Raw genomic sequence first — 22,716 nt, 5'->3', positions numbered from 1 at the left:
TCTCAAATTAAGTAATTAAGCAGTATGTGATAAGCCTAAGGAATTCTACTAGCCTCTGGAGTCAAGGCATGAGACTGACTTCCATGGAAAGAATTTAAAAACGAGTAAACACTACCTTTCAGGAACTGATGTGGCAACAAAGACCAACAGATGAGCAACTCTCTCCTGTTAGTTGACAAGGTTAAAGAAAAGTGCTCTGACGTCCATCACAGGAAAGTAAAGCACATTAACACATAAGCACAGAAGGAAGTGAAATCAGCCTCTCGGACTATTTGTGAAGTCACTTCCCCAAGATGAAGTAACAAAGACATAAACACAAAGAGACAGAGGACTGCCTGGAAAACCTGACCATATATATCAATGTGGTACTAATTAGTTAATTAACCTATTGCACAATTAAAAAAATAAATATTCTGAAAGCCTGGGAGAACAAGGAAGCACCAGTTGACAATGTTCTTATCGGAACAGAAAGTGGAACAACTTTGGCCTGATAAATTTATCTCTGATCTCTGCTAACAAAGTGAAATAAATACAAAGAGAGAAAAAAAGAAGTCTCCAAAAGTCTGGAGAGTAATCAAAGTATGGCAAAAATCAAGCCACTTTCAACATACGAGTAGCTTTTGGCACACATGAAGTCAACAGGATAACTCAGGTTTTAAGTTACTTCTAAATCCAAATGGCGGTGTCATTTCCAACACCTTTTTTTCCCCATTACCAGAACAATTTTATAAAACACTGCTCATAATATGAGCTGACAGACTCAGCTGTAAAATTACAACTTGTTCCCAGAAGGCTATATATAATATTATATAGACTAGCAAGTATTTAATCCACTGAGCAAGGATGAGTATGTTTAACAGAGGGCACAATACCTTTGATATTTTAGGGTCTCGAGACACTCTGCAGGGTAAACACAATAAAACAGACCTGCTTGCTGTTCAAGTTAAATACACTTCCAGGAAAGGCAATTAATCAATCAGTCAGTCAGTCAATCAATCCATTGCATTTTATCATCAACTACAGACAGCTGTTTGAGTGTAACAACCACTACTGCAACCCAGCACCTGGAAGAGTCTTTGGAACAGCTTATTCTGTGTTGGGAGTGTATCAACTGCCTTTGCTGTGAACTTGTTGTGCAATGAGATGGTTTCTCTGAACAAAAAGTAAGAAAACTAAACCTGTGTTTTTCTGATGTTTGAATATTTTTTTGGCTAGCAGGTATGTTAGCTCTCAGGTGTCTTCTTACAATTAGGATCTATTTTTCTTAGGTATCACAAGAGGGCTTATTTATGACAGCAGAGTATGTAATTTAGATGGCAAGAAAGCAGAGTGAAGCATCAATCTGCACACTGTAGAAACAAAAAACAACCCGCTTCTCCACTCTGTTAGTGAGTAGAACTGGAAAAGGGCTAGTGAACAAGAGGACAGAAGTGTCAGTCAGATCCCATATAATGAATAGCTACAAGTACTGTGAGCCTGCAACTTGGAAAAAGTGATGACTGAGGACATACATGATATAGGTCTGTAAAATCACGAGTGGCAAGGGGACAAGGAATAGGGTTGGTCATCACCATGTCTGACAGTGTAAGAACTGGGATCACTCACGGAAATCATCAAGAAAACTATTAAAACAGCCTGACAACAGTTCTTTTTCGTACCACACAATGAACTTGGGGTTTGTTGACTCAGAACAGTGTGGAGGCCAAAAGTAGAAAAGGATTTTTAGAAAAGGACTAAGTGCGTTAAGGCCAGGTCCAGAAGGAACTGCCAGTTCAGAAAGTCCATAGAATGCTAGAATGGTGTCAGAGAAAGATCTCTGTATACAACCTTTGTATTTTATGCTTCTGTGATCACCTGTTACTGACTATTCTCAGAGACAGAATAGCAGATGAGATGGCCTTTGGTCTGATTGCACACAATTCTTCTTATGGATCAAAGCTCTCAATTTTAGCATGATTTAGAGTTTGGAAAGGTTAACTTTGAAGAAAAAAAGGCCATTTGAAAAGCTTGCATGCCTCCTCTGCTTCCTCTTTCAGCTCTCAGAGATGTGCTCCTTAATAATTTGGTTTCCATGAATGGTAAAGTACTGCTGAATTAGGAACAAACAGGATTTTCTAACAGCCACTGTAGTCTGCATTATTGCTCCCAGATTCTGCCCAGTCCCCCTGTGGTGGTTTGGGCTAGGCCTTCCTTGGTGACCAGTCTGTAACCAAGGAAGTGCCCAGATTTACCTGGTATTCCCTACAATTTTTACGTAAGCCAGGCTATAAGAAGAGAGGAGGAGAGGCCTTCGCTCTCTTTCCTTCCGGTGGCTTGGAGGTGCAGGTTCCCTGCTGTTGGGTCTGTCGTGTTGGGGAGCGAGGCCTGGTTAGGCCTTGCCGACCCTGGGAGACGGAGGTTGCCGGCAATCGTTCCGGAGTGACTCTCGGTTGTCCCAAGGAGAGTAGTGAGCTATTTCTTTGCTAACTCTTTTAGTTACTAGATCTCGGGCTACTGATTGGGATATATATATATATTTTATTTTGGTTTTGTTCCTTTTCCCTTCCCCCTTCCCTTTCCCTTGTGAAATAGTATATTTTTTTAATTGTATATAATTGTAATATAAGTATAAATATATTTATATATCTCACTTTAGCTGTCTCTCTCTCTCGTTTCGGGTTTTCTTAGTTTTTTTTCTCCCTCTTCTCCCTGAGGTTTTTTTTGGGGGGGGACTTCTGGTGGTAAGGTTTGGAGACTTGGCAGGGAGCCAGCTTCAAACCAAATCACCCCCTTATAAGGCACTTTTCCTGACCCAGTCTGAACTGGAGTTTGAACATTCCCCTGTATTCAATTTTTCCTCTTTACTACATTCTTGCTAAATCACTTTGTTCAACTGCTATATTTATGCTATGTAACAGTTCGGATACTAATCTGTTGGCCTCTTGTTAGGTAAACCCTTCCTCCAGAGCACTCATTTCTGCATTGGTAATTGACAAGAGGAATCTACAGGAAGACTCCTAGTGGACAAAGGATTGCTACACTGTCTGTAAACATCCTTATTTCACCCAGAATTTGCTACTTCGATTGGATTTAGCCTTCCAGCCAGTCAGATCAATACATTTTTGCAGTGCAGTAGAGTAAACAATGCAATACAGTGATTCCTAGTCTGTAGCTAGACAGACTGAAGTAGCAGCACAAGTCAGTCAGAAAATCTCCTGCATTTATCTGGACACAGAGCAAGCTCTGAGACCAGTCATCACAGTTGTTTTTATATGTAAAATATGTGTGCACACAGACATATGGACTAATACATTCATCACTAACCCTCATTTAAGGGACCGACCATCCAAAGTCTAAGCTTCACCCAGAAATGTGCTTTAGCTGGGGGTGCCAGGTGCATCCAGGACCGTGCAGAGGCTTTACAGACCACTGCGTGAGGATATGGCTGAAGGTTCTAAATCAATTAAGAAGTTACTGTTCCAGCTTGTTCAGTCTTCAGTTCTCCAGACAATTCTTCCCCATCAAGATAACACACAGGTAGATTGTTTGTTTTTATCACTCATAGTGGAGTTTGGATTCAAGTTACCTGGAATGAAAAGAAGTTAAAGTAAGGTTAATGTTAAGTAAACAAGATCTGGATAAAGTTTGGACTCACAGTTCACTCTCATTATTTACTGTATATCTTATGTTAGACCTACATTACTCTGTATTCTCTCGTGGCTTTTTTTCCTACTGCAGTGTAGTGAAGAGACATTAAAATAAGAGCAAATGTGGAGTATACTGTGGAGAAAACTACTGGAGAAGTATTTCCAGGTTTTAGCTTGTACCCATGTTAGCCTCAGTGGTATTCTCATGTCCAAGCTGGCACTGAAAAACAGTCTGGCCATGCCTTGGGTCATAGATTTTCCAAAGAGTGAGGTATAGAAAAAACAAACAAACAAACAAAAAAACCAAGTCAGGTCATCTCATCCATTTGATACCCACACACATTTTCAGTAGATTTTTTTTTTCACATTTCATTTTAAACATCTCAAGTGCCACTATTTCCACCATTGCTTTTCCAAGACAAATCCCAAGGCCTCAGTTTGCTGCCTCAGTTTTTTATAATCTTTTTTTTCAAAGCTTACTCTATGAATTTCTTTTGCTCCCAGTATCTGTACTTTTCAATGCTTGCACTTCTCTCTGGTCTCCTTCATTACAGCCAGATGTTGGTCCGGATGCCCCAGCATATTTTTTTCAAGCACTGTACAAAAGTGTGTTCAGAGGCTTTTGCAAGCAAGGGAGTTCATCTGTGCTCTGAGCTCAGCAAAGCTTACATGACCAGGGCAGTAGGTACTGAGAGGGGCTGCCATATGGCTTGCAATCACTCTGAACAAAGGCAGGCCCCACTCATGTATTTGTACAGAAGGAAGGTGTATGTGTATCTCCCAAGCAGTTGGAGCCAAATGCCACTTCTGAGTGAGAATAGGGAGGGAAAACTACCACAGGTCATGGTGACATGCCACTGAGAAGCCTCAGCCTTACTAAGTTTAGGGAGCATTCAACCCAAGCACCACCTCTGAACTGGGCTTCAAGTGAATAATTTTTAATGTCACTCTCTTGTCAGTATTTGATCAATTTTGTCCTTACCTGCAGATGATGGGGAAGAGAAGAGCTCTCTCCTCTCCAACTCCTTCTCTTCACTCTCTTCCACACTCCATTTTCTTGATATTCACATGGGAGGTTGCACTGCAACCTGCCCTCACTTCTGTGGCTGCTCTGTATGCTACTGCCTCCTCCCCACATCTCCCCTGGGCATTTCCTTCTACCTGTCCCCACTCTGATGCATTCTGCATGTTACTACTAAGTTTATCATAACTCCTATCTCTTTGCTATCCCTTTTCCCCTCCCTGTCTGTATCACATTCAGGACCCTCGCATTTAGTTTCAAAGGTGTCTGTGCTCCTCTGCTTAATTTTAACTCCCAACTCCTTTATTTTTCTCACTTTTTACTCTTGTCTTCTAACCTTTTTCTACAGATCCCACTACAGTTAGAGCAAACACCCTCCTTGTATGTATCAAGGAGGTACATACAACGTTCCCCTCTTTCTTCCAGTTACCATCCCTCCAGGATGTCACCTTGGCTGAAAAACACTGGGGAGAACTATGCAGCTATTTCAGTAGTATTGCAGTACCCACTGTAAATACCATTTCTTATTGCAAGAAGCACCCAAAAGTGAAACACAAAATCCTGCTATTAAGGATATAATCGTTCTGCAATCATCACTCATGAGGAGTGAAGGCTGATGTATGAAGCAACTCAGAACAGCAGACCCTTCTGAATGAGCCCACTTTGCTTTTTTCAAGGGAGAACACAAAATGAAAAGTCAGTGCCTTCCCAAGGCATACAGCTTTCAAACCTTTGCAGTATTTCCTAGAAACTGCACACAGATGTCAGTGTCTTTGCTGATCACAGTCTGCCCAGCACCAGCTTAAAATTAAAAAGATTCTGGTCAGGTTCAGAGCTGCTCTTGTGTTCCTGAGCGGGCAAGAGTGCAATTCAAGAGTTCTGTCAATTTGATGACGTGGTTTAAGAAAGCCTTGTAAGACGTAGCACAGTCTCCATGCAGTGTGCTAGTACAAAACCTGAGGGTGTGGATTCAGATACTTAGTTGGGGACATTATCTGTAGCCCTTGTATTTTCCAGATGCCTAATTCTGACTTGTAGGTATCCTTTTCTAGCATGTCAATACTGCATCAGATTTTTAGCCTCCATCACAGCACACACTTTCCTCACTTCCCTTCCCAGTTCAGATTCTCTTTGTCACTATTTGCTCCTACAAGACTGAATCTGACCTTTAGCCTGCTTGAATAATGTCTTTCAACTACTCTGTGAGCTACTGGAGGTGTGGATCTGGTCTCTCTATGCATTTGCAAGGTGGGATGTGTCTCTATGGTACTACAGAATTAATAGTGACTTTGGAGGATGTGTGCACAAGAAGGCCCACGGGGCTTAAGTGTGCTGTTTAATCTTTACAAAAGGTAAGGGCAGCTATTTCAAACTGTGAAGCTCTGAATAATTGCATCCTAACCTGCCTGCATACCAAGTACCTTCTCCTTCATTTCCACTTCTCCCTTCTGTCACCCAGAGTATCACAGCATCAGTTTTTACTAGCTCTTAAAACTAAGTCAGCCCTACAGTTACCCAAGAACAAAGTGCCTCCTATCTTTATTTTGAAGCTGGAACTCTATTCCATGCCCATGTTCAGGAGTTTTTTTATTAAATCCTAATGATGTATGTGGTACTGATCAAGTAACTACAGGATCTTCTGGATAACAAAATTTTTTCTGTTCCTCATAAGCCTCCATCTTGCTAATGTGCCCTCTACCATCTCTCTTCATGTGCCACTTTGGGACCATTAGACTAGAGAAGCTTTCTCTCAAGAACAGTGATTCAATTCAAAAGCAACACACAAGCAGTGATCTTCCTCCAGCCTTTTATGACACCACGTGACTGAAGTCTACTTAAACCATACTTCAAAAGCTGTGGAGTCTCCTGCTGTCACCATGAACAGGCATTCTCAATTTGCATAAACCAAAAATACTAGCAAGGACTCACTGGAAAGATTTATCAGAAAAAATATGGCAGGGGGAAGGGTGGTGACTGGACCTCAGCATCCTCCCTGCACCTGTTCTCAGTCCTTCCTTCCCCTTTATTGAAAGAGGTGACAGCCCACAGGAAGTAATGGTGGCAATAAATAAAACCTGAACATAATAGCACGATAGTGTCTTTGTGGAAATGGTCTAGACTGAGCATCAGACTGTCTGGCACAGATACTCTGTGTTAAAAGAAACAGGGACATTCCTGCTGCCCGGACTGTGCAATGCTCTAGAAGGGTGCAGTGTCCCACTGTTCAGCTGGAGACATCAATCTCTTTCATGCCTTAATTTGGGCCTAATTTCATCACGACACTGCAGGGATGGCAGGCTGTGTGCTTTAAAACAGCTGACAGTGAGAAATGCAGGGAATCTGTGATGAAGTGCTGACAAATCAGAGATTGCACAATTCTCTACTTCTGTCACTAGAGGGTAGTGCAAGCCCTCAGGTCCATTCCTCCAAGAGGAAATGCCCATACATCTCCCTATAGGTCTTCACCGATTTTGGTTTTCCTGGCTGTGAGTAATGGGGACCACCAGCACATACTGTCTGTGCTCAAGACTGTCATTGTGACAGAGAGCCTCTTGATACCAGGGTTTACTTCTGCCTCCCCAAATGCTAAACACACATTCTAAAATGGGTCTACTGTAATCTTAAATAAATTATCCATGCCTTCTTACCATTCCACCCTTGTGTTCATTTGGCATTTTGAAGTCTGCTTCATTCAGCCAGAAATATTTCTAAGAACCTAACCAAGCACTGTTGCTGACCTTCCCCATACCCTGCTTTTCTTTTTGGTCTCAAGAGAAGTCTTTCCATTTCACATCATGGTAAGTTGCAAGGGAATTCAGTCTCTCTGTGCCTGCATTTCACATTCATCAGATCACAGAATGGTCTCTGGCCAGATAAGTTGAGGAGAAATTTTCTCTCTGCAAGTAGTTTATTTTCCTGCTGGTGCAGGATGTATCAACACCTAACCACAGCTCACTGAGAGGAAGACAACCAGGCTGAATTAATCCAAAGATTTACTTCAAACTCACAAAATATGTTGGGGAGATAGCTATGAACCCATAAATTGGTAATAATCTTTATCATTTGTGTCTTCAACTGACTGAAGCCTTGGAAGGACTTGATGAAAATATCAGTCTTGTGTTAGCAAAGAAAGAAAAGTTGAGATCTAGTGATCTACTCTGTAGCATCGGTTTCCATGACCTTCTCCCCCATTTCAGAAGGTGATAAAGGAGCAAATTAAAAAGATTTTTGCACCCTTTCCTCCACTCCTTTTCCCCTCATCTCAATAAAAATATGTTTTTCTCTCTTCTCCACCAGAACTTGTCACAATAAATACACCCAACTCTAACGAGGAAAGGAGGGGTTACACTGAAAATCTGTCTGTGCCCTGCTAGCTACTACAATAGTGAACGTTCTCTTTGTCCCATACCCACTTGAAGTATGAGAAACATCTACATGAGAAGTACCAACTTTACAATAAGACTGCCATTAAATTGCTTTCAATTTAAATTGCCTGTATCATTTGATACAGCTTCTGCTTTTTGATCTTGCTCATTTTGATACAGAGGAAATAACAGGATCTACTCACAGGTGCCTATAGTGAGTATGTTTGTATCAATCAGCCAAACTCATAACAAGGGACACAAAAAGCAGAGTAAGCTGGTAAAAGGTTTTACCTGAGATGCCTCCAGTGCTCCGAACGCTAGCACGGCCAATGCTAAGCCGCTCATATTCCAGTTTCATGTTCCCAAGGTCTTCTCCTGAATGTCCTTCACTGGCAAAAGAATTGGCCTCAATGCTTGAGCCTGGAGACCGTTTGGCCTTGCGACTGAAGAGCCCACTGGCAAACCGTTTTCCTTGCTTTGAATTGGTCAGTGCGTCTTCCTTCTTCACATCACGAATAGATTCTCTGGATTTGGATTTATTTTTCAGGTCCATGTGGAGCCGGGACAACAGTTTCTGAGGGCTCCGATTCAGCTTGTTCACGTTCTCCAGAGGGGGATCTATTTCTGGGAATACTTGCTCCAATGTGACTAAGTCATTCAGAAACTGATTTAACCGCTTCTTTGACTCACTTGTTTCCTCCTTTTCCATGTTTCCCTGATTATCTTGCCTGTGTCGTGAAGCCCAGAGCATCATATCACCACGGGTTGCCCCTGCAACTAAACCATACTTGGGGTTGATGAACTTCCTAGCCACAGTGGAGGAATGAAAGCCTGGCTTCCCAATTCCAAGAAGGAATGGATTAGCAATACCCAGTTCCTTGTATAAATTAACTTCCTCTGAGATGGCATAGAGCTCACGAAACTCAACGTCAAACATTTCTACATGCTGTCCTGTCAAGACTAGCAGGATGTTTCTGTCGATGTGGGATGAAGTCCATGTGAAGCTAAGAGGAGGAAACAGAACCAGTGTTAGAGTCGTGGGTGCATACTTGACCCAGCCCACCTAACAAAACCTAAGACACTACATGGGAATATGCATCGTTGTGCCATTTGCCCACATCCTTGGTAAGATGGGTCACAACAGATACAACATTATTATCCTTCTTTAGGTATGCAGACCAGATCTGGAAGAAAAGACTGTAAAACTCTGAAGGACAGTTTATGCTTTTAAAAAAGCAACATTGCATCTGGAGCCTCCAGACTGAAAACCTCACTGAAGAGAACTGAGCACAGTGACCGGTGGGGAGTCCCTGCAGACTCCCACCTGATGCAGTGTGGAACTGTCTCTAGCCCACTGAAATGTTCTACCAGCATGCTTATGTTCTACTCAGAAGCAGCTTGGTATGCCACCTTCTCTGTCATCCCATTCCAGTTTCTACAGATGCCACACAGATTAAAGGCTGGGATAAGAAAGTGTATGACATGAGAAAAATACTCTCACGCAAAGTCATGAACCATTCTTTACATAAATGCCTTAACCAAGTGTGACCCACCTGTATGATCCAGTGGCCACCTTTTCACCATCCACCATTAGGAATCGGGAGGCCAGTGTGCCTCTGATCTTCCCTGATGGCATGTAGAACCCAACTCCTGTCACAGAACGTATGCGGATATTCTAACAGGGAGGTGAAAAGAAAAAATGTCACAATAAATAGGGCAGATAATTAGATAATTGCCAGCTCCAAGTCTTAACATGTCACTCATGTTATTTCACTACTTCTGGGACTACAGCTTATTTTGTGTAAGCCAACAGAAGGCCTACAGAAAGGAAAGCATTGTGCCATAAGACCTGCTGTCATCCCCTGTCTATGCTGGTCACTCCCCTCCCTCAGTTTATAGCCCTGACCAACAGGTCAGCCTCTTTGTAACCCAGCCTGCTGTCTTCAGCTATTCATCTGAGCCCACTGGCAAGACAATGCTGTCAAAATCAAGTAATTCTCCATCCCCAGTCCTGTGCTGTAGCTTGGAAGGCCCAGCCCACTTTAGAGGAATGAAGAGAAAGCTCTTGAGTTACACCTGCACTCTCTGAATCCTGATCCCTATTCCACAGCACTTGTGAGCTCTTCTCCAGATTATGGTAGCAGAACCACAAAGCCAAGGAACTCCACAACACCTGTGCAGCACAAAGGACACAGTTACTTGGAAGGTAATGTATGAGACAGGTCTGCATTAGGTTATTTTTGTGCTTGCGTTCTGATTCCCAACCACACATGGTTTGACAAAACTGACCAAATTAGAAGAATGGACAATTTAATTATTAGAGAGGAGGAAACAATTCAATTGCTCAAAAGATAGATGTTTCCTAACAAAAGGAGAACCTTTATAATTTTGCTAAGAACCCCAAATAGTTATGGTGTCCACCCAGCTCCCCTGTTGTTCAACAGAGAGTGAAAAACACAGAAATTTTTTTGAACAAAAGGAGTAGGATGAGTGTCTCTACCAATGTCCTGAATAGGTCAGCAGAAAAGAATTTCTGACGAAGAGGAAGGAAAAACTTTTCATAAAATGAATAGAAGTAGTTAGAAAAAGAATACCTCTCCCCAAACCTCACATCTCATACCCTTTGGCCAGCAAACCTACAATTAATAAAATAGACCACTACCAAACACAGAAAAACACAAAAGTTAAGGTTACATGATTTTCAGCAATAGATGTTTGCCCTCACATACTATAAGGACACATAAGCACATTGGACTGAGTGTTACTCTGTTCATGGGTCCTGGCTGTGCAAGGCTGAGTTGCCAAACTAACATAAAACATCCTCCCTTCCCCCCACCCCAAACCCAAAAGCATTTATTGTAAGTTTGGAGCAAATAATCTTGTCACTCAGATACACAAATCTAGACAATTTTCTTCACTCCACCATCTGTTTCTGTAAGGATTCTTTAACAATGAAAATTCAAAAGGTACTGTGAACTGGAGTCATAAATCCAGGGTTGGGAGTCAGTGTAATCACAGTTCTGACACTATTCCCTGTGATGTTCTGGGAAAGTCAATTCACGTTTGCCTCATTCTTCCCTCATCTGCAGAGCAGAAGAATCAGGAGGATTTGGCTAATGCTAGCACAGCCTCAGATCCCACAAAGAGCTAAGTCCTATTATTATAAACCTCACTGACAGCTTAAATATTGATAGGCTATAGAAATCAGCATGCAGGAATGAGTGATTATAAGAATGCAGATTTCTTTCAAAAGCCATTTTTTCGAATATAGCTCTTACCTTTTCAATCTGCTCCTATTTCCCCCACTAAAATACAGCAGTTGCAATACAAATTCTGACTAACAGTAACTGATGATACTACTGTTTTGCATTCATCTATTGCTTGATCTGTCTGGAGTCCTGTGTGGGCATTAGCTAATTAATGCTCCCAACACTGCTGAAAGTATTATTACCCTGTTTTAAAGATGAGGAGCCTAAGAGAGAAAAAGATGAAGTGACTTGCCCGAGGCCTACCAGTGAGTCATATGTGTGGGATGCTGAATGCAGGTTGGGTAGAGCACAAGAGAAAGGGTGCCCTTTCCAGTAGTTAAAATAACATTTGCAGTTGACTGGCTGATCACCTGAGATAATTTTTTTTCCTTGCTGATTAATGTTAGATGTGAGATTTGCCAAATCATGGAGTATCAACTGCAAGTGAAAAGAAGGACCTCATTCTTCAAATCAGTCAACAGCTCTGACGTGACCTGTACCTTTGTGAATCAAGAATTATAAGCCTGTGTGAGCAGAAAGTTTCTTAGCATCTAACAAGAATGGATTTTATTGTGTTTGTACATTCTATCACCTTCTTTCAGTGGAAAGAGAGCACACTTGAATTTCTGTGGTAACTGAGCTGTACATAACACTTAGAAAGGCACAGAGGGGATAGAACTGAACAGCTGCACACGTAAACCTCCTTGAACGAAGTAGGTACAGGAGCACATAAATACATCTTGAAATGCAGAAAACAAGCACAAAGTCATATAAACATCAAGTCACTTAACAGGTTATTTGTATAATGTTTTCTGCCTTCAAGCATCTTGGAGCATTTGTAGACTGCGATATCAAGCTGTACAGAGGAAGATCGAGCCTGGGTTCATGCACCAAGGGCTGCACAATAATAGAAGAGGAAAGGCAAATATAAATGAGGTGATATTGCAGCCATTTTGGGGGGGCACTAGTGTTACAGTAGTAACAAATATTTTGGGTAGAGGACCAGTTAGCTCACTAGATAGAAGTGACCCCTCCAGATCTCTATTCTTGCAGAAGCCTGATTAAGGTTTGTTTTGGCTTATGGAAGCTGCAGTCTGCATTATATTTCCACATTTCCTTTACACACACTTGCATCACTCCTCATCAGAAGCAGTGACTAACATCTCCCTGGCTCCAACTTAATACAGACTGGTAACAGTCAAGCCTGACTGAGCATCCTAATACAAACAGTGAAGGAATTGGTCTTTCTTGCTTTATTGTGACACACTTTTAAACCTCACCCTGAACCCACAGAAAGCTAAATTAGACACAGTTTAGAAAGTCAGTAATGCTGTGACTGACACTTGGTTGTCACTTGACAGACCTGGGCAGTAGTGCTCACAAACTGGGGTTGAGTAGGGGGGAGACACAAGAGAGACCCTAAAGGAAGGTGTTGTAAGTGCTTCCACCAGGGAATCCTGTATGTACCTTCCCTCTTAGAACAACTGCTGATATATATACATATATATATATATATATATTGCAAAGCAGGTGAGGATCTCTATTTCAAGTTAGGAGGGATGGCACTAACGACCTCTGTAAACTAACAGAGGTGAAACAGATTAAGGAGAGGCAACAGCCAAAAGCAGTAGCTGAGAGATGATAGTGACTCAACAGTCCCTCATATTGTCTGTTTTTCAAAATGTGGAGATCCCCATTTTGCTGTCCCTGTGAAATTCAGATCCCTTCAATCAATAAAATCTCTTGGAGTACCTCCTGTCCTTTGTTTCACCTGAGTGTCCTACTGCTTCACTTGACCACAGGGCTGAGGGGGAGGCACCAGATGCCCATTATTTCTCCCTTTAAATCCTAGATGGAGGTACCACAGAAGGGGGGAAATGAGAAAGATGGGATTCCTATGGACAAGACCACAGTAATGGCAGTAAAGGATTTCTTCTTATTTATGGTCTGCAAGAATATAATTTCTAATGATCAGACCTCCAGGTCAGAGAGATGGATGACAGCAATTCATCTTACATAGGGACACAAAAGCAACCACAATCTGGAAGCATACTCAAGTAGTGATAGGAAATACTGTGGATTTATTCTGCGTGTTTGCCCTGAACAGTTGTGGAAAAGGCATGCTTATTGACAAAGTAGTGTAACTTGCAAGTATTCAAGTAGAATGGGATGGAACGTGGTTAGCTGTGACCTGGCCTACCAAGATCATTACTGGGTATTATTTATTTGTGTCTTGGCAAAAAGAAGGCCTTGTAAGCTCCCATTTTCAGGAGGTCACAAGCAGACTAGAAGAATTCTGTAACAGATAATTAAAAAACCAACAGCACTGCATCACATCACATTCAGCTTCTCCCTCATCTGAGCTAGGAATCAATGAAGGAAATGAAATGAAATTCTGAAAGTTTTTTAGGCAGAAACTTTTCAGACTTCCTGGGGTGAGGGGAAAAACTCCTTACATGTTTGGAAAATGAATGTAAAAAATAACACACAGGTGAACTTCCTGCAAGTAAGTAATACCCTGGGCTTGTTTGGAACTCTAGGAGAACTCTGTCTTTGGGAGTGTCTGTTATTAACAGAAGGATGGGGAGAAAAGCACTTATCTAAAAACTGGGGAGAACATTAACTCTCAGGTCAAAAAAAAAAAAAAGAAAGAATTTTCTGGAGGGGTTATGAATTTTGTATCTATGAGAACTCTGATTGACTGTGATCTCCAAAGAACACTCTTGTGTCAAATATAACAGAAGTCTGGCAAATCATGTCCAGTAGGCTCAGGAAGCCATATGACTCATACCACACAGGACATGCTCTTACTAACAACCCCTGAACGTGCTGATGGTTGAATTTAAATGCATTCCTAGTGAACTCTGGCCTTCAGACAAAAATTGAGGTTTTCTCATTTCATGCCTGGAGTTGGTAAAGAACTTTTACTCTTTGCAGAGTCAGGTACTGTCTTCTTACAGCAGTTTCCCCCCTTGAGACTGTCAGCAGATCATGATACCTTGCCATCTCACAGTAATACAATAGCCAGGAATTTTTTGAAGATGCCCAGCACTTTACACATACAAAGGGCAAAATCCAATGTTAAGAGTATATCTCCCTGTATTAGAACTATTGAAGTATTCACTCTGCATTGGATGAACAGGCAGTGGAACCAAAAGAGCAGGAGTCACAGAACAATATGAGTATCTGGTAGTGACAGAAGACAGAATAAAAGCGTTGTGACCCTGCAGCCCATGGTAGTGTGTCATCTCTCTCTCCCACTGGGATCAGAACTTGCCTCTAAACCTTAAAGTTATATCCCACATGGCTGCAACTTTCTGAGAAAAAAGCCATCCTCTATATCTTGCACAAGCATTCCAAAGGAAAGGTGGGAAGAATGGCAAGAAAGAAGAGCATGCAATTCCTTTGCTGGCAAACTGTATTTCACTGGTGAAAATCTTTTAGAAGGAAGCAAAACAGTAACACAAAAAGACTCTGTAAGGAGATAATGTTTTACCTTTAGAAGAAGCTCACATCAAAGCAGTTGTCAGGAGAAAGACATGTCATAGATAAGAAATGGGTGAATGACAGAGTTTACTGCACCACAGTTCTCATTCTTCCTCAGCAATTCCAACATCCTCCATGATCAAATAATATGGGACAAAATGATTCTGCCTGAAGAAGACCAGAGGCCCTTTCTTGCTTTAAATCTAGCTCTTCAATATTTGGCATGTTACATCAATGAGGTAGGGCTGGGAGCAGTCCTCAAGGAAGCCTTAACCTTGCTTGAGCTTCCTTGCCTATCTAAACTCTGTTGTCAGGTGAATCACTATATGACGGTTCTGCTACCCTGACCCAAGCAGCAGCATGTAAGATATATCCAAAGCAGCCATGGGTAGGATTCCAAGAGAGCATATTCCTTGAGAGGCAAATGACATGTTTCCCTGTTCCAGGAAGAATCTTCTCAGTCCTTCCATAGTACCATATACAGGAATTAGCTGCACTGGCCTTAACAAGATTAGCAAAACCCTTAGCTATACTGGAAAGGGAATAGAACAATCTTCAGGGGAATTTAAGATACAGTATGAGATAGCTAGGAAAAGAGGGGGAAAGTTGAAGGGCAGCATTCTGTGGGCTGGAGCTCTGCAGAAGAGTGAACAACTAGGTCAAAGGACATTAAAAACTTCTTCTCAGTAGACTTTCTTTAGCTCAGCTTGTATTTGTACTTTTTTTAGCTGATGGAATCTAATGCAAAATGTAGCAAGGGCTGCTGTGAGAGAAGGGAACCACTGAGGGACACAGAAGAGTTTTCTCCTGCTTTTGATGGCATCAGTTTCAAACTCTGTCTCTTTGGAAAGGATCATAGAAATAGACTGCTGCAGGACCTAGGCACTGCTGTAGCATGTCACTGTGATGACTGGTTTAGGAGTGTAAAGTCTGTGTAGATACCTATGGAGAAAGAGATAAGAGGAAGAGCAGAAGACAACCGCTTACTGTTTAGAGACTGAGAAGGCAGACAAAAAAGGAACTCACCTCTCCAGTAGCATCACAACTTTTTCTAAAATGCCAGGGCATCTTTTCATTCACTCTATCCAGGAGTTAAAATATGCACTACTGAAGACATCATTCCCGCACGTGATGACATGATGAGAAAAGTACTGGGAAACAGGTACCAGAGCAAATGGAACTACTGCTGAGATTTCTCAATTATGTACCGAAGAGACTCGAGCCTAGGCCATGGAATACCCCTGACACTTGAAACAGGTCTGTTATAATGATGTCTGTGTCTTGCTTTCAAAGACACCAGAGGAAAGAAATTTCCATCTCCGATTTGGAGAAAGATGAGAAAGCTTGTCAGCTGGATGGCTTTTTTGATGAAACTCAGAGCAGAGTGGTAGTTCACAGTTCATTCAGATTTAAGATGGTTCTCTTAAAATACTGAGAACAGTTGGAACACAAAGAGGGGCGAGTCTGGTATCCTAGAGCTTTTGTCCAACTTAGCAACTTTTTCAGCAACTTATTTGGAATAAGCCTGTAGTAGTGACAGTGATTAAAAACACATGGAAAAAAGGAATACCATACTAACTAGAAACACACAAAGGATTTCAGTCTGTGTGTAAGGGAGTGAGATCCCTCTGAGGAGTGAGATCCCTTCTGCCAGCCAAACTAGACTGACTACACTGCTGTGCTGCATGCACTATATGAAGGCATATTCTGATATGGGGCTAGGCAGCAGCTATGCCCCTCAATCCCTTAAATTCTCATGCAAAGGAGGGCTACAAGCTCATTCACTCCAAGATGATCACTGCTGGATAGGAAAGTCTTGATTTCACAGAGGATGTGTGTCCTATAACTGAGATCCATGCAGTCATCTCAAAGAGCTACTGTGGGCTGTAGTTTGAATCTTCACACAGAAGACCCACAGGAATTTCCTCCAACAACTTTCTTCCCAAACAGGAATTTTTAGGTCACAAAAGCCAAGAAACTACCTAAATCCCTGTCTTAGGTGAAAGACAAAAAATCCAGATCTTTCCTTTTTCTTTCCTTCTGTATTATCAAGCCACTCTCTTATCCCTCTGTGTTCCATCAAACCCTGTCTAAGAGCTGTGATATGACTTTAGGAAGGAAGAGATGTGTTTGCCTGTCCAAGTGAGTTCCAAGATTCATTACAGCTGGAAAGGGCCATTGATCTGCAGGAGATAATAGTTCAGTATTGAATATCTTACCCGGATTTGCAAGTCACTGAGGTCAAGACACCTGCACATTTCCAGGAAAAGCTTCACACCCTCCTCATCCAGGATGATATAGACTGGGATCCAGCGCTTGTATGCTGCATCAACGATATCGCGGAAGATGTCCCGGTCTGTAAATACATCCATGACCACTGCAATAATCTGGAAACAAGAAGACAGTAGACAGAAAACTGAATAAAATATTAGGAACTGGAAGGGAGGCCCCATCACACTGGTGCAAAATAAAGGAGAGCACTGATGCCAGATTACAGAGGAGAAGGATATAGGGCAGAAGGAAGTACAGGGATGTACATGTCCAAGCACTACCAATAATCTTAAAATTTTCTTGCTTGCCTCCTGACACACTTTGGAAGGAACTTAATAACGAGAGTTCTCCTTCTTCTTGGGGAAAATTACTTATTTCAGCAGCCTGAGGAATGCCAAAGCCAAATGCCTAGTTTTTCCTTTGTAAGAATCCACTTAAACAAAGGAGAACACTGAAAATAGATTGAAAAAGAAGACTGAAAACACAACTCTAACATTTAACTTGAAGGTGTGTAATGGAAGAATGAATGTGCAGAGGAATCAGAGCCTGAATCCTCAGCCCCGGTGCATAGTGCAAACAACAAGAATTCTATTTCCCGTTTTTCTCCCAATTCCCTGTGAGAAGTCTGCTCTCAGGGCTGGCTTCCCAAGGAATGATTTATGGAGTTCAAACATAAACACCTCATATTTCTCAGGAAGGGACTGGAGTGTGTTCAAGATTTAGAGGCAAAATGATCATTCCCTCTCTTCACATGCAGTGTTTTTCTGGTATAAAACTCATCCCTCTTTCTGGGCATAGATTTTATGTAAAACAAAAAGGCTTAGCTGACGTGAGAGACAAGCCTGAACATTCATAAGATGAGTAACGACAAAACCAAGAAGGTTATGGGCAACTTTAATGCTGATCTTACATGTTTTGTCTCCCTTTCTGTATCTTTTATACCATTAGAAATACCAATTAATTTTTCTGCCTGAAATAGTTATTCTTCCCAACATCTGAAAGGTTATGAGTGAAGGAAACTCCTGTTTTCCTTGTCCCTCAGTGAAACATCAACTTGCCAGGTCAGAGCTCTCATGCTGACAGTATGCTGGGAATAGAGTTGAGTAAATTTTAATTTCCCAGGTGCTGAGGGTCACAGTAATGAGCCAAGCTGTGCTGGAAACGGCATGTACAGCTGTGAATGGAGCTAAATACTGGATCAAACTGTGGGATTTTCTTCTCTTGATATTTGGAAGAGGTGCAGCTCAAGTTGCAGGAGCCCCCTAAGGAAGGGTGAATAATTCTCCACAGAGACTTCTTTTCTTTGAAAAATATTCTTGAACAAATGGCTTCTGGGCAAGTGATGCCACAGTAAACATCCCCCACTGTGTTTGCTGAGTCTCTGCTTGTATGGCCAACAACAAGTAATACATCTGCTCCATCAGGCTCCTTCTGTCAACAGTGCTTAAACAAGCTTTTCTATGTTTAAAAAAAAAAAGAGCTGACATTGTGTTTATGCTCATCATTAACATATAAGTTCCTGATACAGGTGAACTCTGGTGGAGCTACATCATACTAAGTCCCTCAGTAACTTCTGCTAGGCAGAGCTGCATGTCCAGTCCTGTCTTGGTTCTCACTTCCCAGCAAGATGCAGGGAATGTTACCAGAACCTCTAAAAATCAAAAAACAGTGAACTTGTGCCACTTTATTCCTGAACAACCCATATACAGGCAGATTATAATTAAAGGCATGAAGAGTTCATGCATTAACTCAGGCCTGCTATGCTCCCATTGTAGTATGCATGTAGTTATTTAGGAACAAGAATGCCTGATAATATTCATTTGAAGTAAGAACATCTGCACAGGGAATTGATCAAGAATGGATAGCAAAAGTGTGAATTTGTTTTCTTCCCATCCCCTCCATTTGCAATGAGTCTAATGGCTGCAGAACCTACCCCACGTGCTGGACAAACCACTCATTGTTACTGTTCGCTTTGCAATATGAACGGATGGTTCCTTCCAAGCTGTGGGGCCCTGGGCCAGTTCAGGCTAAACTGCAAGACTCTGGACCATGAAAACAGCAGTTCTGTACAAAAAAACAGATAAGCTGCCTTGCAGATGGGACTTCCAAGCCAGCAAATGTGCTGTGGGCGATGCCTGTTGTTATGTTCACTTTCTCAAACCTCTGTCACAGCTGGTGATCTGTCAAGATCACCTAGGAACGTTCTCAAGTACAAGTCAGAGCATGAGTGTCTACCCCTGCAAGAGGTTTTCCCCATTTCTCTACCTATCCTGTGGATAACAAACTTATCTGTAGGGCCCATAGGTGTGCCTAGCTCTTCACAGGAATTTAAAGATTGGCAAGTTAATGCTTGCCAATCTCATTGCAGCACGGTATCTTAATTAATGTATGTTTGTAAAACAGTGATGATAAGCCACCCACAGACATAACACATATTACTAGTATCTGTTTAGACCCCCTTCGAAAAAACCAAACCCAACAAACCCCCACTGTCATCTGCTGATTGAAAAGCTGCTACCTGGAGCCGGGTTTTTACCAGGGCCAGCTCAGCTGAACACAATAGGCATAGTTATCTATGAAAAGGACCATTAAACACTCAAATGGCTGTTAAACATGAAACCAGCTTTGGGCTGGGAGGGGCACAGTTTGTCCAGTCAGTGAAAAAATAAAAATCTACAAAGGAATTAATTACTTCTAGGTGCCAGGCACAGCTACTGAAAAAAACCAAACAAACTTTCCCATTCTTGCATGGTCTGTAGAGGCATTTGTAGCAGTGCAGAGGATGTGAAGTTGCACTAAATCGGAGTGTAAGGATTTTACAGCTTCTGGGTCTTCTAAATGACTGACCACACCAGCCACTGAACAGTATTACAGGGTGTGCATGACTTTTCCGAGCAGGGAGCTGAGGAGATCACACACCAGAGCAGTGTCTCTATGGAAAGTTTGCTGTGTTTCCCAGCAGATTTGGTTTTAACAAGTTTGCAAAAGTTGTGCATATAGTGTGTGCTGACGAGGGGAGCAGGTGGAGGAGGAAATAACTGCTGAATTAGAATGCAGAAAAACCAGAAAGCAGCAAAACTAAGCGCAGTTTCTTACATTGTTTACCCCTTTCCCCATGGGGCTTGTCAGCTCTGAAGGGGATCTTTTCCTAGGCGGTCTTCCCTGGAAACTTCACCCACATCCAGGGTGGGTGACGAAAAACCTCATCATTGCCTTTACCTATTCAATGCAACCTCCTGTTGCATCATGGCTGGCTTGTTTTCTTGCCAGAGGTGTCCTTGTCACTAACAAGTCATTTCCAGACAAAGATAAATAGGAGGAACAGCTGCGTATTGTCTGGACTCTGGCTACTTGCAGTCCAGGCTGGATGGTATTTGAGACCACAACAAATAAACCCGAAAAACACCACCCCATAAACAAACGCACTGCCCTGTGCTCAAGTAAGGATACCTGCACACACAGGAGAAGTGGCTGTAACAGAATCACGACCTGCCTTCTTCTGAACCTGGGAATGAGACCAGGACAGGACAAAGCGAAACACAGGTAGAGAACCCCAAGTATGTGGGAACAGAGTGCGGTGTGAAGGGGTTTAACCCCATCCCAGGCATCAGCTTTAGCAAAGCGTAACATGACTGGCAACAAGCCGCAGGGAAAGCCCTGCCTGGTGGGTGCCGACCAACTGGATGGCCAACACGCTCCTCCTTTGGATTGAGAGCCGTGGCGGGCTCTCTCCTGCTCTCTCCTGCCTTCCACCCACATCCCGAGCCAGGCCCTACGCCCGCCTGCCCCCGGCCGAGGCGTGAAGGCGGGCAGGGGTGGCCCGTCGAGGCCGGGCCGTACCTTCTGCGCCTGCTGGATCATCTCCCGCACCACCTCCTTCAGGTGCGGCGCGCTCTCCTCCTTGCGGGGGTGCGTGAAGAGAGACACCCGGCTGATACCCCGGTAGAAGGTCTTGTCGGTCCAGCCCAAGTCCAACGGGGGCACCTCCGTGTCCGAGCACTCGGGCCAGTAGGCCAGCGAGAGGGTCTCGCCGCCGGGCCCCCGCGCCACCTTGCCGCCCTCCCGGGGGTCGTCGTACCCCCGCCATCCGCCCCGCAGGTCCTGCAGCTCCCGGCTGGAGAGGAAGTCGCGGAGCTGCTCCTTCCTCAGCGCCTCCCGATACGCCGCCTCGCCGCGGGTCACCAGCGCCTCCAGGGCTCGGCGCTGCTCCTCGCTGTAGTAGAAGCGAGCCTGGGCCTCCGTCACCTTCTCGTTGACGTGCAGCTCGTCCAGCAGGAGCACCTGGGACTCCGCCATGCCGCCGGCACCCCCAGCGCAGCGCCGGCCGGGAGGGAAGCAAAGAGGCTGCGGCAGGAGGGAGAGACAGGCCGGGACCGCCTCACCTGGGGGGGCCTTTGGGGGGCCCGAGCCCGCCCCGACGGGTGGGGCGGCCGCTCCCCCGGGCCCTGGGGACACCGCTGTCCCCACCGTCCTGCCCCTCTCCCACACCCCGGCGTGGCCCCGGCCTCTGGGGACGGGGAGCACAAGTTGGGGAGAGAACCGTTTCTGGGAAAAGAAAAACAACTTGACCTAAGGGATGCAGAATGCGGTGAAGGGGAAAAATGGGATAAAGGGAAGAGACTGGTTATTTGTCAGCCCACACCAGCTTTGGAGAGATGTGGGTTAGAAATCTTTAACTAACTGGAGAAATTGTGTCCTATGAGTGAACTTAGTGCATTAAAATGGGAAAACACCTCCAAGGGAAGACCCTCACCCACTGAACACATGAATTCAAAATGCCCTGTACCTTTAAACGGAGGGCAGGGAAAGTGAAGGCAATAGCAGCTTAGACGGGTAGTGATGTGGATTCATTATGCAAATGTTACCTGAATAAAATTGTATAAGTATGCTTGTATATGTATACATATATATACATTGTATATGTATGTATAAATATGCTTGCTAGCTTTGTAGATTTGCCACTTAGCACCCATCTCTGCTCAGACATGAAATAAAAGCAAGTATCACTATTCTGTGTGTGGATCAGCTTCCACACTGGGTGAAAGAACACAGATTTAGGACAACACACTGGCATGGCCAGCACCGGCATCCCCAACTGCAGTGCTTGGAGGAGAACCAGGCCTGGGCCACAGGTGTATTTTGGGGTGCAAATGCAAAAGTCTATTGAAGACCTTTTTTCCTCCCTTTTTCACACTGGGCAGCCACCTATGGGGTGCTCATGAGGAAAGGGGGGGATTTGAGTGGGGCCAGGGAGATGGGCAGAGCAAGCCATGGCCCATCGGCTGCAGTGGGCTGCTAGCTGGCCCTCCCCAAATCCACTGGCAGCTCAGTGACTCCAGAAAAGCAGGCGGTGTGGATACCCAGCTTACAGAGGGGAAGATGACAGAGCGATGTGCCTGAGGCCGCCCAGCAGGCTGGTGTCAGAGCTGGAAATAAAACAGCCTTGCTTCCAGTCTCTGGCTGGGAGTCCATGAATAAATACCCCCAGCTCCACACATGCATCCCAGCTGAGAGACCAGGGGCTGTAATGTTAAATTATGATTTTTGCAGAGTATGTGATCGTTGCTAGGGGCCCTAATCAAGATTCAGGTCCCACTGCGGTTTGCAGTACATACACAATGGATAAAAAGCAGTGCTTTCCCATTGCAGCCCAGGGATGGAGCTGGCAGGGAATGAGCAAGGAAACAAGGATAAAGGCA

At 43.6% G+C, this 22,716-nt stretch overlaps 1 protein-coding gene across 1 annotated transcript; it reads right to left on the bottom strand.

Moving 5' to 3' along the window:
- Positions 1 to 3,500: 3,500 nt before the first annotated feature.
- On the bottom strand, positions 3,501 to 21,313 carry FAM83F (family with sequence similarity 83 member F). The gene is made up of 5 exons (XM_029963637.1): positions 20,858 to 21,313; positions 16,966 to 17,133; positions 9,566 to 9,687; positions 8,304 to 9,016; positions 3,501 to 3,565 (listed from the first exon to the last, which is right to left on the bottom strand). Exons 1-5 carry the CDS (start codon positions 21,311 to 21,313, stop codon positions 3,501 to 3,503), a joined length of 1,524 nt encoding a protein of 507 aa, XP_029819497.1.
- Between the last annotated feature and the right edge of the window lie 1,403 nt (positions 21,314 to 22,716).

This window comes from Manacus vitellinus, unplaced genomic scaffold, assembly GCF_001715985.3.
Source record: "Manacus vitellinus isolate BGI_N305 unplaced genomic scaffold, ASM171598v3 scaffold_5_pilon, whole genome shotgun sequence".
NCBI lineage: Eukaryota > Metazoa > Chordata > Aves > Passeriformes > Pipridae > Manacus > Manacus vitellinus.
This window is presented reverse-complemented; position numbering and strand designations above follow the sequence as displayed.